Source organism: Bactrocera tryoni, unplaced genomic scaffold (assembly GCF_016617805.1).
Source record: "Bactrocera tryoni isolate S06 unplaced genomic scaffold, CSIRO_BtryS06_freeze2 scaffold_7, whole genome shotgun sequence".
Lineage (NCBI taxonomy): Eukaryota > Metazoa > Arthropoda > Insecta > Diptera > Tephritidae > Bactrocera > Bactrocera tryoni.
In genome coordinates this window covers 5,495,097-5,510,144 of record NW_024396366.1, presented here as the reverse complement: position 1 = coordinate 5,510,144, position 15,048 = coordinate 5,495,097, and the positions used below count along the sequence as shown (strand labels likewise).

The window sequence follows — 15,048 nt, the reverse complement described above, 5'->3', positions numbered from 1 at the left end:
ATTTGCCTTTAGAGCTAAAGGCAGTCCATACCATCAAAGATCCCCCACCATGGTTCCGCTTATAGCAAAGCTACCTTGCAAATGTCGCGCATCTCGCCAATATTGGTGATGACCATCTGGATTATCCAAATTAAACTTTTTTTCGTCACTAAAAACTGCGTTTACAAACTTCTCCTCCAAAAACCGATATTTGTAGCAAAATAAAATAAAAACATCTTTTCTCTTCGGTTAAAAAACAAACTTTATATGTTGTCTGTACAGCTGTCAGAGCACAAATAGATGAATTTGCTCATATAATTATTTTCTATGAACAATACAAATCGCAATGTTATTTTGTGAACCACGAACCACCATACTGAAAAAAAATTTACTGTTATTAATTCATGAGATACTTTGAAAAAAAAATTGCACATACAAAATGCGTTCCAAAGTAAAGAGGAACAAATGGTTTTTCCGGCAAAATCAATTTATATTATTCAAAATAGTACCCTTCTGCTTCAATACAGCTTTTTGCACGGTCCAAAAGCATGTCGAACGAGTGTTTTAGCTCGTTAGCCGGTATGGCAGCTAGTATGCCGGTGCAAGTCTTTTTAATGGCCTCTACGTTTGCTTAACGCTTTCCTTTCATGAGAAAAGGCTTTTTTCCAAAAAGGAAGAAGTCGCACGGTGCCATATCAGGTGAATACGGGGAGTGGTTAATGATTATGTGAGGATTTTAGAGAGACTTTAACCAAATCGCTTTTTTGCGATGAAAATAGATTAACTTTACAGTATTTGAAATAATTGTACTTATTTTCTTAACAACACACAACTAAATATTTATTGTTTACATTTTTTTTTAATATTTAATTTAATATTTATAAATAATAATAATAATATTTATTATGAAACAAGCTAGTATTTGAGTTTACTGCATTGCCATGTGTGTCATCAACGTAGTAAACAGAATACCATGATACCTTTACTATGGTATTGTTACTACATGTCTGTCACGGGTATTATTAGTCTACTGATAAATTTTGTAAAATAAAATGTTGTTTGTGTTTACTTCAAACAAGCAGGCAGAACCGCTCTAAACCGGATAAATCCCTGATCGTATGAAAATTTGAGACAATGCAATATAATGAAATTTTATGTATCTAAATCTAAAGCCGCAGGTTGCAGAATATCAGTGGTTGATAGAAAAATTCTGCTTTCAAATTTGACTTCAGGGTATCAAACTGCATTAGAAACACCTAAGAATTTTCATCTCACAAATTATACTGGTAGACACAGTATTATTTGACAGACTGCAACCCTTTAGTAAAATTAGTTTTGTATCGAAAAAATACGTACTTGAAATAGTGGTAGTTCTTGATCTGGAGAATCTCTTCTATCCGACCATACCCATTTTATTCCCGAAATCCTGGGACGGTATTCTAAAGCCGACCCTTATTTCCTGCCATTGAGGTATTATTTGTACTTCTTTGGTAAAATATGTAGATAAAGTTTACACTGATTAATTTTTTTATAATGCACACTTTTTGTTAGTGTTAAATATTGAATAAAGTGAAATGTTAGTGGATATAAAAGTTAAAAATATAAGTGTAAAATTCATTAAAAACCGGTTAAACACGCATTATAGTGATTTTTTGAACTTTAAGCTAGGTCATCAATTGAGGAAGACGCGAATCAGTTTCTCACACGTCGTTCTCAAGCATTGGGAATCTCTCTGACGTCGTTGTGGTGAATTTCGCGAATGACCTAACAAAATCAAATTGACGCAATAACTGAAGCCGCTTGACTACCAAAATCGTCGTATGTTCGTGGATTGGGCTGAGCAACAACTTGAAAATGATCCGGATTTTCATCGAAAAAACATCTTCAGTGATGAGGCTCATTTCTGGCTGAATGGTTTTGTCAATAAGAAAAATATGCGTTATTGGTCAGGCAGCAACCCACAATGATCAGCAAGCCGCTCATTGATAACCGAATATTTTTTGATGATATGGACTTGAAAAATATGTGGTTCCAACAGGACGGTGCCACAAGCCACACAGCGAATGTCACAACCCATTTATTGAAAACCAAGTTTAGTGAACGTGTTATCTCACGAAATGGCTCAGTTGTTCCCCTCGGTCGTGGGCTTTGACGCCGTTAGACGTTTTCGTATTAGGCTTCGTCAATTGTATGATCTATGCCAACGATTGCTGAATTTTTATTCTTTAATTTAATTTATTCTTGAAACCCGTTGATTATTGTGTTCAGCGTCTGAACTTCTGCGAACGTGTCCGTGTTGGCCATGCAAAAGAAATTTAGTTCCATATTATTTAAATGAGTTGTGCCTCTACCCACTCTACCCGAAAAAACTGGCACACCTTAATAAAACACAGCTCAATTCACCACAGCAGATGTCACTACCCGACGGCACCTGACACTACAAAGCAACAAAAAGATGATCAACACATTCGATTACACACTGCTCCGCGTTGTTGTTGTTGTAGCCGCAGAAATCTGCCAGGTTGACAGTCCTTGGCCAGAAAAAAATCCGGGCTCGTTCCGGTTACGTAGACCCGACTGTCGTGGGAACGGCACTGCGCCGCGTCGACACCTGCGCTACTTTACTTCGGCCTACAAATTCGACAGATCTCAGCTCGACTCAACAACAATTTCGCTCTGCGATTACTTAACTCCGCCGTGCCGATTATATTTAGATATATTTAAAGTTTTATTGTATTTTAATAATAATCTAAAGAATTAGATGTCTGAAGGAATGTGTTTAAGTCTTGACCTACCAAACGCGGGACAGTCAAGAAGGAAGTGTTGAGTTGTTTCTACCTTAAATTCTTCCAAACAGCTTCTAAAACGGCGCGGGGTAAGATTCCCAACCTTACATCTTGTACGCCAAAAGGGCAATGGCCTGTTAAAAGCCCCACAATTAGGGAGAAGCTAGATCTTTACGGAGGGCAAAGAGAGCACTAGATCCCCTGCGATCAATTTTGGGCCAGAAAACTTTAGCGACTGTGCAAGTACCGATGGTGGCTCAACGCTGGCCAAGCTTCCGCGAAGCACAGCTATCCAGTAGTAGAACACAAAAGAATACAGGAGCACCGACCCGTTACCATTCTGCCGATAGTGGTTCTAGGCTGCCTTTCTTGCTAGCTCAACCGCTTTGCAATTACGTGCGATTCCGCTATGGTCCGGCACCCACACCAGTCTTATCACAGACACTCGATGTTATTGATAGCGAGGTTAGGGACTTCTCGACCAACCCTGAACGTACTGTAAATGGGCTCAAGGCTAGTATCACCGCTCTGTTATCTGCGTGAATGGTCACTTCTCTAAAGGAAGCCGCACTCCGGAGCAGCAAATCTACTGCAACTTTTATGCCTGCAACCTCAGCTTGAAAGACACTGCAACAGTCAGGAAGTCTGAAACCAGAATTGATAGAAAGCTTCCGACAGTAAATCCCTCCACCAAGCTTTCACCCATCCGTAAAGAAGCTCACTGCCCAACGGCTTCTTCGCACCCATAGCACCCTCAGCGGTAAATGTGCAGACAAGGACCCGCTAGATGATTAAATATGCAGTCAAAGTATATGAGGATATCCGAGTGTTCAGATACGCGTTCTTTTAAGAACCCAGATTCTCTGAGTCTAATAGCCATTTTCGGGGCCATACACCTTCCGGCGATGTCTACAGGCATTATGTTCAAAATGGCGTTAAGTGCCATGGTTGGAAATGGAGCTTAGTGTACCACACATGCTGATGAGCGCCGCCCATTGAACGCTCTCGAGTTTCCTGTAACTGCGGTCTTTTCTAAAGCCTTCTACCACATAAACACTCCATTGAACATAATGGGCTTGACAATAGTGTCAAAGAGTCAGGGGACCACTTTCGGTAAGAGACCCCACCTCTTGCCAATGGCTCCTCTACACCAGTATAGGGCAATCGATGCCTTTTTCATCTCTGTTCGATATTTGGCTTCCATGAAAGCTTCTTATCCAGGATGAGCCGTAGATATTTCACTGTATACACCGGTTGCAGGTGAATGTCTCCCATTAGCGGTGCCACTGGGATCTTATATCTTCTAGTGAATAAAACCATCTTGGTTTTATTTGGGCTGATGGCGAGACCACTTCCGACGGGCAGTTTGTTACGACGCTGATATACCCCTGCGACAACTCGTAAACGGTACTAAGGAACTTTTCTTTGACCATGTGCTTAAATGCTACATCGTTTGCATAGGCAATCACCCTACAGCCACGATCCTCGAGCTTTTAAGGAGTTCGTGAAAGACCAGGATCCATAGAAGAGGAGAGAAACTCTACCCTGTGGGGTACCCCTACTCACGTTACGTAGCACGCGCGCGGTGCCCCATCTGTTTCAATTCCTCTCTCCCACAGAAGACTGAGAATGAAGTGTTTAGGGTTTGATTCAACCCCAAAACCGTCTAGAGCAGTAACGACTGCCTCTGACAGGACGTGGTTTAAAGCTCTCAAGGAAGGTCCCAACAGCGAAATCCTTAACCCTAATGGCTTCTTCAACCCATGATAGTATGTAGGGCAGTATCCATTGACTTTACGAAAAGTATGTTGCGCTTCTGATAGATAGTCCCTCGGAATGCGCCTTCATACTTGTTTTATATCTCAATTTGTTTATGTACCAGTTTAAATAGCACAAGCACAAGAGTATAATGTTGAAGTACTATATTGTTCAAGCAATTATCGCGAAAACTTTACTACTTTATTTTACTTTCTGACAACTGGTGTGTGAGTTTTTCGCACACGTACAGACGTACAGACGTGAGCTGTATGTAGAAGTAAGACAAAGGTCGAGGGAATTTAAAACTCCGCAGGGTATATAGTGACGTCGTCAGTTGTCATCGATCCATGAAATTGATCTAATATTCTTTTATTTATTTTTTTCCACGATTTTCTTTTTGGGCGCCATGATAGCTCTTTCACACAACCACTCCTCGTTAGTCAGATTATCTTGTAAACTCGGAAATACCTCAGTAATAAGGTTATCTTCCGAGCTAACAACATTGCTAAATTGGCTGTAAAAGGTTATTTGGCCGTTAGAAATCATTAGCATGCAACCTTCGCCGACCTCGAAAAGCGTTTATGCAAAGAGTCCACACTCCTGATTATTGAAGAGCTTAACCCTTATGTTAGTATTCAACTGTTAGCACTCTACCTTAGCCCATGACAGCGAAGCCTTGAGGTAAGTGTTTATCACGTCTGTCGCGGTATCTCGCCCATGATCGGCAATGTCTGCTGGAAATCACCTGACGCAAAGGACCACTCCACCCATCAAAATTCGATTGCCCCGAATGACTTGCAAGCTGCGATCCAGTGCTTCAATCGCTCGCTTGAGCGACAATGTGCATTTGTTCCTCACGATCATTGTAATAGAGCACCGCGACTACTTATTTTGCTGATTCTGCAAATGGACGTTTCTTCACTTGAAAGGATCAGCGGGAGTTTGAATGCTGAGTGTGCGGTTCTGCCACCACTTACCAAGGTGGCGGATATTCCACAGGGCGCAATAGCGACCGCAACCACTTTGTCTTTGCTTAACTGTATCAACAAAAAATTATGCCGTTGGCCTCTGGTGCATCCAAAAAAAAATATCGCCTTATCCGTTAGCAACACGGTTGGTTATTAAATTGAAAATTTGCCTTTGCCCCAGTTGAAACCAGGCTCTGTTTGTTTGACTTGAATTACAAAAGCCACAGTATCATAACCAAACTCTCTGGCCAAATCACTGCACAGCTCTTCTCTTTGTGGTTGTTTGTGTATTAGAATCTGACTTTAGTTTTCCAACCATCGAAAAAGTTATATACTCTCAAGTTTCAGCGCTTCGTTAAAAATTATGTCAGCGTTGTCTAGTGTTATCCTTCGATATCGGAGAGCAATTCCTTCTGACAAAGCGTTTATATACTTTATATACAATAGCCGGGGTTGGAGAGTTCGCAGGTGTTTATCCTAATCGCAAAGATCTCTCAACCTAACTGAAAACTAGTCGATATATGTGATCAAAAGTTAAACCCCTTTACCAAATTACAGCTTTGTACCTTAATTTGAGGCTTAATTAAAGCAGTTTTTCAGTATTTTGTGGTCGTGCCAAGTATGAGAGAACATGTGTAAAATGTTTCATACATTTACCTATATTTTTAACCGAGTTATTTAACTCCATCCTTTTTATCAGTTTGATATATGAAACTCTATATCTAACACGATAAGTTTTAAATGCTTTTAGTCGAATAGTTGATAACTTAAATAATTATATCATATCATAAGTCCAATTATTGCATCATGATTACTTCTACATACCTATAAATGGGACAACTGGTAAAGTTCTTTAAATGAAAAATACTTAAAGTAGTATACAAGATATAATATATAAAAAATATTGTATTGGAATATGCTTTATGAAAAAATAATTTTTCTAGCATTTGATTTATCAAAGGAGCAGAAACAGAATTTTGGAGATGACATTACTTGGCAGTTACGTCTCGCACGAAAGAAACGGTGGAGTTTGTTAGAAGAAAAAAGAATATGTCAAGAAATTGAACTGCAAACGTATATAAATAGGTAAAACTTATTCAATATTATAGAATTAATTGTTATATATAATGATTTTAAATGATTTTCAGGCTTATAAAAGAAGATATGGATAGAAATTTAGCTAGATTGAAAATCGACGAAAGTATTCATGAACATGAATTAAGAGAAAAACAACAAGAATTTGAGCAACAATGTGTAAGTATTTTAGTTTATTTTGAATATGCAAATATAAATTTATTAATTAATTTGAGATAATCTTGATAACTTTTAAAAACTTTATTTGTTGCCTTACATGCTCGGTATGTAATGTTCGTAATTAATTTGAAATAACCTTAACAATTTTTAATTACATGTTCGGCCATGTAGATGTGTCCACAATTTATACCCGCAACCTCTACGCTGTTCCTAAATTGTAGCGTCAAGCATTGCGTTTTATAAAACTAATGTGTTTACAACTAACTTAGCTCCTCAAACTTTTAACAGCTTTCACTCACAATGATTATTCTAAGGAGGAAAGCTTGTAAAACTCTGCTGCAGCATACATTCGTGTAATTTTTAGTCAAAGAAGTTCATTTGCAATTAATATCGCAATTGGTTAACTATAATGCCAAATTTACTGAACAACGTCTGATTGTGTTTAACGTGGGATCCTGCTGTCGACAGCTTAACTCCACGGTGCTCAAAAGCATAACGGATCAATACAATGCGTCGATCAGCGCCCTGAAAACTGGGTAAACATTTTCAGTACCAATTGGCAGGGTGGCATGGACACCTTGGTAGGGCTCGAGGCCCATCTAAAACCTCTGCCGTACTTTGGGTCCGGCACCCGGTTGCAATGCAACCCCACATTCGACTGACAAAGTCAGTTCTTCCCGCGATTTGGGTTTTAACCACAGCCACCACGAATCTCCACAAAGGGCCAAACCCAATGAGCAGACTGGAGCGAACTCCAGGGGCTACTGCTCTCCGTGGTACCAGATTAAAGTCTTTGGTATGAACTTGTGGCCGAAGCTACGACCAGTTGAATATAGATATCGACTGTAAATTATATCCTGAACAGGGTGTTTTAAGTTTGTCATGAAGTTTGTAACACCTCTAAGGAAACGCCGGAAACCCTATAAAATGATCAGCTTAACGAGCTGAGTAGGCTTAACCATGTCCGGCTCTTCGTATACATGCGAGCTAGTCTGTCAGTTCTTGAGATGTCAATTTGAAATTTTACACTCGTCAAAGAAGCTGAGAATTTGCCGATATCGAACCACTATTGCATGTAGCCATATAAACTGAACAATCAGAAAAAAGTAATTTTAAAATATTTTCATCAATCAACCTGACCACTATATCATATAGCAGCCTTATAGAGTATTTGGTAAAATATCTTCACGACATTTATTTTCCAAGGCAAGGCTATAATCTTGGAAAAAACTGCATATAACTGTCAATCAAACTTTAATTTTATTTTAATTCAAAATATTTTTCATTCTCTATTTACAGGATGATCACATTAAGGAGCTTAATAATATTTTTGCAAAAGTAGATGATAGAAGACGAGTGAGTTAAAAAATCTTTTCTACCATTAAAATTAAAAGTATACATATCGGTGTAGGTACACTTGTATAAAGGTTAAAGATTCGTCCGTTGAGTATATTTATAGAACTAGAATATATTTACCCAGCTAACATTTAAGTTAGAGAATGATTAGAGAACGAGTCGAACTCTAATATATTTCTCTAAGGTAGAACGTTAGAAAACTATAAGAAAAACTGTCGAGAACTATAGCATTCTCTACAAAAAGGGGACTTAGTTCTCGATATCGAGAAAAATATTAGTTATCTAATCGTATTCTAAAATTGAATTCTAATTGGATTCTAATGTTGATTTTGAATTGTTTTGGAGCTATTATTGGATTTCGTTTAATAAAAAAATATTTTTTTTTTTTTTCAAATTAAAACAGTTTTATTTCATATTGCCTCAATTTTCATTACATTAATATTAATATAGTTGTGTGTAAAAAGTCCAACACAAAGGTCTTTATATTAAATTCTAGTGAATTAATTAAAATTATAAATTCAAATTCAAACACAAAAATATTCATAAAAAAATTAAAATGAGATCACATTATGTTCTTTTAAGTTAAATTTTTACGTTTTTGTTTTTTTGGAGTCGTATGCCATTTTCTTCATGTAGCGTTCTTTAGCATGCTGGAAGAAGACTATAGACGTGCGCTCAAAGTCTGTATCTGTCGCATGAGGGAATTTAGACAAAAATGTACCTAAAACAAATTAATTAGTTTTGTAAAATTTCGGAAATGTGAAGAACTATACTTTTTAAGGCAGCTGTTACACTTAAGGGTCTCACAGCCATTTTATCCTTCGTACCCTTCCAGCACAAATTCTGCGCAACACCATCGGTAAAAATTTGGCGCCAAGCATTTTTTACGAACTTTTCAGCTGTGTGGCCAGATACTGTGAAAAATTCCTCCTTCTGGAAAGATATGCATTGAGTTCAAGTTTAACAATTTAGATAGTCTGTTGGTTAATTAAAATATTACCAGTTCATTAAATTTGCTGGAATGCTCCTCTATATCCTTTTCAAAATTTTGCAATTGTTCCAAGTTATCAAATGGAACTTTCAGGAGCAGCTCACTTCGTGATTTGTGGCTTCTCTTTGTAGTCTGCTTTGTTTCTTGCAAAATTCGTGTCAGGGCCCTCTTTAAGGATTTTTGATTTCGGTCTATTCTGTAATACAAAAACGTATAACATTAAAAAACATATTTTTGACGTTTCATAAATTGTCACATAAGACTGAATGGTAAAACGCCAATATACGCAGCTAGAAAAGTCGCATAGCCATTTTCTTACCTTTCAGTATTTTATTTTCCGACTGTTTTATACGGTCCAATATCCTTTTCTCAAGCCAATCAATATCTGAAAAATAACAAAATACTTAAGATATTTCCCTTTTACTACTTAATTAAAATTTAATTTTTTACCATTTTTAGTTACAGGAGTATTTTCTGATGCTTTTCCTAAACTCTGTGGCTTTAAACCGCTCAACATCTTTCAAAGAACGTGGGTGCCTAGCAAACTCTCGCGGCACCTGATTGCAAATAAACATTATTCTTGAATCTAATGCTTGAATTTGCTTCTGCTTAAGTGAATAAGGTTTTTTACGTTTTTTTATCCAGGTCAACAATAAAGTCTTTGTAACTCCTAGACAGACTACATGCATGTAATCCAAAGCAAACGATTACCTTTTCAATTACCATCGGTTCTAAAATTACATGATGGGCTCTATCAACACGAGCACGAAAATCGGTGTCAGTTCGAGGAAGACTATTTTCTTTAACAAAAATTATTTTGTCATTTTTAGACTGGCCTTTCTGTATGCATTTAGGACAACACGAATATCCACAATGACCTTTGATACCAAGAATAAACGCACGCGCAGGTGCGTCACATATAAAAGCTCGACAATTTACAGAGTAATGTTTTTCGTTAAAAAATATTCCATTTTCCATTAAAATAAGTAGTTCATCTACAAATTTTGTAAGAAATTCGTTTGCGATTGCTGACTTGCTATTCCCACAATACACTCCAATAACCTTCACATCGTCCCACCCGTTTACATTAATTAGAATTAGCCACACCTGATGGTTAGAACTTTTTGCCAGTGGAAGCCCATCAATATTAAAGTTTAAATCTAACCGGATATCATTGAAGTCATTCTGGTTTAAAAAATCGGTCAAAGCACTTTCAACGCCGTAATGAACATATTCTCCCGAACACATTGTTACTTTAGGTATTTTTTTTTGGTGTATTTCTTAAAGTTCTAGAGCATAACGGAAGTCCTGAAACATTCTTTCCTAAAATTTTCAATAAGTCGTCCGTCGCAGAAGTCGTAATATTATGTTTAATTGTCCATTCGGTTAAGTCCTGTGGCAAACTTGAATTTTCACCATCAGAAGCACTATCTGTGTCATCATTTGATTCACTTAACTCCTTTTCGGATTCACTGCCGCTTGAATCACATTCGATATTGTCACTTCGCAATTCTTTAAGAGCTGGCGGCGAATCTGCATCTGACTCAAGTGCATCGTGGGTTTCATTCCTTAACTCACGATAATCAAACAGCATGTCCACAATCTGCTCGCTTTCTCTCTTTAACTTTTTTTTTAATGCATTTAAAAATTATATTTACCCGTAATTTTGTAATAATAACCGTCTAAAAAAATTTAAAGCACTTTTCGCACGTATTATTTTTATTTGACACTAGGAATGAGCGACTCAGCAGACACTTATTGTATTCGATAACTAGCATTTATATCGATAGTGCATTTCGAGTGTTTCTGTAATCATTCTATAATCAAATTCTAATGTTGTTCTCTAAGCTTGAATTCGATTCGAGAAACATTAGAAAACTATATTAGAATTCTAATGTAAAATCTAGCGTTTACTCTAATGTTAGAGACAGTGTTTGCTGGGTATATCCAAGAACTACCACTTCTCTACTATAACAAAAAACTATACAGTTGTAGTGTATGAAAATTCAAAATAAACAAACAAATTTGCCTTAAAACTGTCAAACTTCAACGGTTAATATCTTTTAAACGTTTAAGTTTCCGAAAAGTCGTACGAGACCATTTTGTACAGCATTTAAGTAGTTGGAAGCAAGATATGAGTTTTACTATCTGATAATAAGAAAAATAAATAAAAAACCGTTAGGCGGAATGCCCTCTTTTTACAATTAAGAACTCATACTTGATGATATTTACTTAGAGGTTCTATCAACCAATTTTTCACAGTACTAAGCGTAAAAAAATGCGCGTATAAGATTTGCCCAATAAGTAATCCCTTTCTCCCATTTTTGGTATGAATATTACTTCTGCAATTCTCTGCTTTTTTGGAGATGGGGAGGTGATAGTGTATTGACTGGATCGGCACATTACTAGGTAAATTCGTTTTCAGCAAAGCCTTCCCTCTTGGCTCTTGGTGTGAATACCATTAATTTTTCTTTTCGATAACATTGTTGCTACAATGGCTTAACATAAATTAAATGAACAATTATCATTGTTAGGGTTTTCACAAGTCTCATAAAGTTATAAGTTATAATGATATAGCATTGAGAATTGTAAATGTGTAAACTCATTTTTGTATGAAATCCAACAACAATTTTTTAAAACAAGTGTAAAAATTTATAATTTTACGATTTTACGATGCTTTACGACGGGTTGTGAGTACCCCAAGTGTATTTTTCTGTGAGGCCCTTATTGTTTCTAAATTAGAAGGGTCGAAATTGCCATTGCCGATGCAGGAGCACCTGGACTACAGTCATTTGGAGATTACTCATAAAAGCGGCTCCTCAAGTAGTTACCAAAAACTTTTGGATTGTTGGCAGGGTTAGTTTTTGGACATCCTGCCTGTGTGTATGAGTTGCCACTCTAATCCATTGTTTTCTGAAAACCATATTCTCTTCATTAGATGATTAGCATGTAGGAGATTACTTCATCTACGTTAGCACAGAGACTTATCAATATCGGGCTGTCTTGGGAAGTAACTATGACTTTACCTTGTTTTGGGGCGCTGTCACGAAAATAGTAAAAACATGGAAACAGCCGATAGAGATTTGTGCACAGGTTTAGAGAAAAGAACAGTAAAATGATATGTCATAATACTCTAGGCGCAGCTGGATTTGAAAAGCGTTTCTTCTCGGAGTACTCATATAGGCATAGATACACATCGCTGTACTTAAATAGGAACATAATTAATTTTTAAGATTCGAGCATATGTTTCTTCATTTAGACATCGCAAATATTCCGATTTCGGTTGGTTTAAAAGACGGAACTATTTTGAAAAAAAGGTTGTGAAAATTAAAAATATTCCTTTCAAAATTTTGTATATATGAGGTGTATTAATGACCAACTTGAAAATGTGCTTTTAAATTTGCGTCACTTGAAGAGGTGCATATTGTATTGGAATTGTTAAGGCAGGTCCGTTTAGGTGAAATTAATAAAATTGTTATTGGTATCTAAGAAATTTTGGAAAGATTTCAGAACTTGTTGAATATGGGACGAGCAGATGCACTTTATGATGTCAAAAAGGCCAAAATTACAGCTTTTGCAGATCAAAGCCTTTCTGCATGAGCTATTGCTTTCAAAATTGATAAAAGATAAAATGTCGTTAACAATTTTTTACGGAATCTGGCGTTATATTAAAAAATTCAAAAGGAAGGCCAAATAAAGGCGACAAAAGAAGCAGAAAGGGCTTTATTTTAAAAACATATCTAATTAAAGCAATTATAATAAAATTTACAATGAGTTCGGCAATTTAAACTTTCCTTTATAAGAAAAAACGAAAAAAATAAGAGGAAAATATTAACAGATCACAGTAACTCTTTTGATGCTCCAGGAGAATCGGAAAGGAATTTAGCTCGTATTTACTTGTGTGTTACTATCAAAACCGATACAATTTGTTTCAATGATACCCAAAACCAATACAAATTCTGTTTCCAACATCGAACCAATAATAACTGAATTCATGACATCTACTACTTTTTTGATCGGTTTAAAATTGATTCCGACAACTATCAGATTCCACAACATCCCTGTACAGTTTTGCAGCGATCACATGAATTGAAAATTTAATAGACATCGGTCGTGTTTTCGGATAAAAAAAAATTAATTTCGGCGGTCCCGACTGATTTAACCACCCTTTTCCAATCCCCAATTAACAGCAATAAATATTGCATGGAGTGAGATATCCTTGGACTATTTAAAGGGCCTTTATGATATCCTTCCGAACATTTTTTAAATTATCCTAAATAAAGGAGGCAGAACATTAATTTGTAAAACTAAATGAAGAGATTTCGTCTCGTAACATCAGAATGTCAAGTAAACCCCCTTTTGCGGAACGTGCCAGGGAGGGCGAGAACTACTTGATGATGATTGATTTCTCCCAGAAGGGTTCGTCAACCTGAGGCAAATTTTAAATTTTGTTAATCTAACACTCGTATATATGTATAGTTTGCTAATTCATATATACATATGTATATACATTTCTCTTGAATAAAACTGTGCCATATATTGCTAATATTAAGAAGTATTTGAGCTAGAAACAAATATAAAAAACAGAATAGGAAAACTGGCAGAAATTAGCAAAGTTAACAAAAAATAATTAAATATCTTAATGACCATTAAATATCTTGGTGACCATTTTATAGCAGTGCTTAAAAATTGGTCACCAAGACCTATTCCTTCACACTTGCTATATATTATTTTTAATTTTAAATTATATTCATTTTAGAAACGCGATGTCCCAGATTATTTGTGTGGTAAAATTAGTTTTGAAATTCTCACCGATCCTGTGATAACTCCATCCGGTATAACATATGAACGGAAAGATATTGAAGAACACCTGCAACGTGTAGGTCACTTTGATCCTGTGACTAGGGTTAAATTAACCCAGGACCAACTAATACCGAATTTTTCGATGAAAGAAGTAGTAGATTCATTTATTGCTGAAAACGAATGGGCTTTAGACTTTTAAATATTATTAAATCTATGTAAATGTATTACAGAAAATTTATATATTTGTAACGTTAAGTAAAATATATATATGTATGTATATATATATAATAAATATATTAATATACCCAAACATAGTTTCATTAACCATAAGAAAATTTGAAATATGAGAATACTTAGCCAACATATTTGTGTATATGTATACTGGTTTGTCAAAACCTATCTTCTGGAGGCATTATCAGTTCATCGTTTTTTCCATTCGCAACACAATTTTTGCAGGAAAAGGTAGTTGGCATTCACAATAGCTTAATTTTTACAGAAAAAAGTAAATGACAATAAACCTTATTTTGACAGATGAAAATGTAAAACCAAAATTAAATATGAGTATTGAGTTGAGTTTAAATTTTGTTTTCAGTTTTTTGTAAAAATTGTTTTCAAATTACATATGTAGAAATTAATAGTAATATTCATACATATATGGTATATAATTAATTCCTTTATATTTTAGCTTCCAACGTAACTATGTGGTTTTTTTCGACATAATCAACTAGAGCGGCATGTGTCTTAAAGAAGATTTCTCGCCTCCTCGTTCACATGTGCATTAAGCCTTTTGTAGTGGGCATCTGCCTGACTCCTTATTTCTTAGGCGACTGTATTCATCCTTAAGTCTCGATGAATATCAGCATTTCTGCAGTACCAAGAGCATTTACAATGTCTCTTAGCACCTTGTTTTGAAAACGTTGTATAATATTAATACTGCTATCATTGGCACATCCCCACAGTTGCGCACCATATGACCATACCGGCTTGATTATTTGTTTATAAAGAAGTAATTTGTTGTGGATGGACTGGTTTGACCTTCGCCCAATTAGCCATTTCACATTCGACAATTTCAGATTAAGTTCAATCCTTTTATTTCAATATGCTCTTTCCAACGTAATCTAGCATCGAGCGTGATGCCAAGATATTTAGCTGT

At 36.0% G+C, this 15,048-nt stretch overlaps 1 protein-coding gene and 1 long non-coding RNA gene across 5 annotated transcripts in view; one reads left to right on the top strand and one right to left on the bottom strand.

Moving 5' to 3' along the window:
• LOC120781730 (STIP1 homology and U box-containing protein 1) overlaps window positions 1-14,153 on the top strand; it is a 40,244-nt gene extending 26,091 nt beyond the window's left edge. For 3 of the 4 annotated variants that reach the window (XM_040113967.1, XM_040113966.1, XM_040113968.1), the window contains exons 4-7: window positions 6,436-6,577; window positions 6,640-6,745; window positions 8,045-8,101; window positions 13,852-14,153. In XM_040113967.1, coding sequence (XP_039969901.1) covers window positions 6,436-6,577; window positions 6,640-6,745; window positions 8,045-8,101; window positions 13,852-14,094 — 548 coding nt within the window. In that variant the 3' untranslated portion in view covers window positions 14,095-14,153. The remainder of the gene's footprint in view (window positions 1-6,435; window positions 6,578-6,639; window positions 6,746-8,044; window positions 8,102-13,851) is intronic. The other variant, XM_040113969.1, reaches the window with a different exon arrangement.
• Window positions 8,670-9,803, bottom strand: LOC120781732. The gene is made up of 5 exons (XR_005706152.1): window positions 9,543-9,803; window positions 9,412-9,477; window positions 9,102-9,288; window positions 8,875-9,034; window positions 8,670-8,822 (listed from the first exon to the last, which is right to left on the bottom strand). It is a non-coding gene; the product is annotated as an uncharacterized LOC120781732 (long non-coding RNA).
• Window positions 14,154-15,048: the final 895 nt, after the last annotated feature.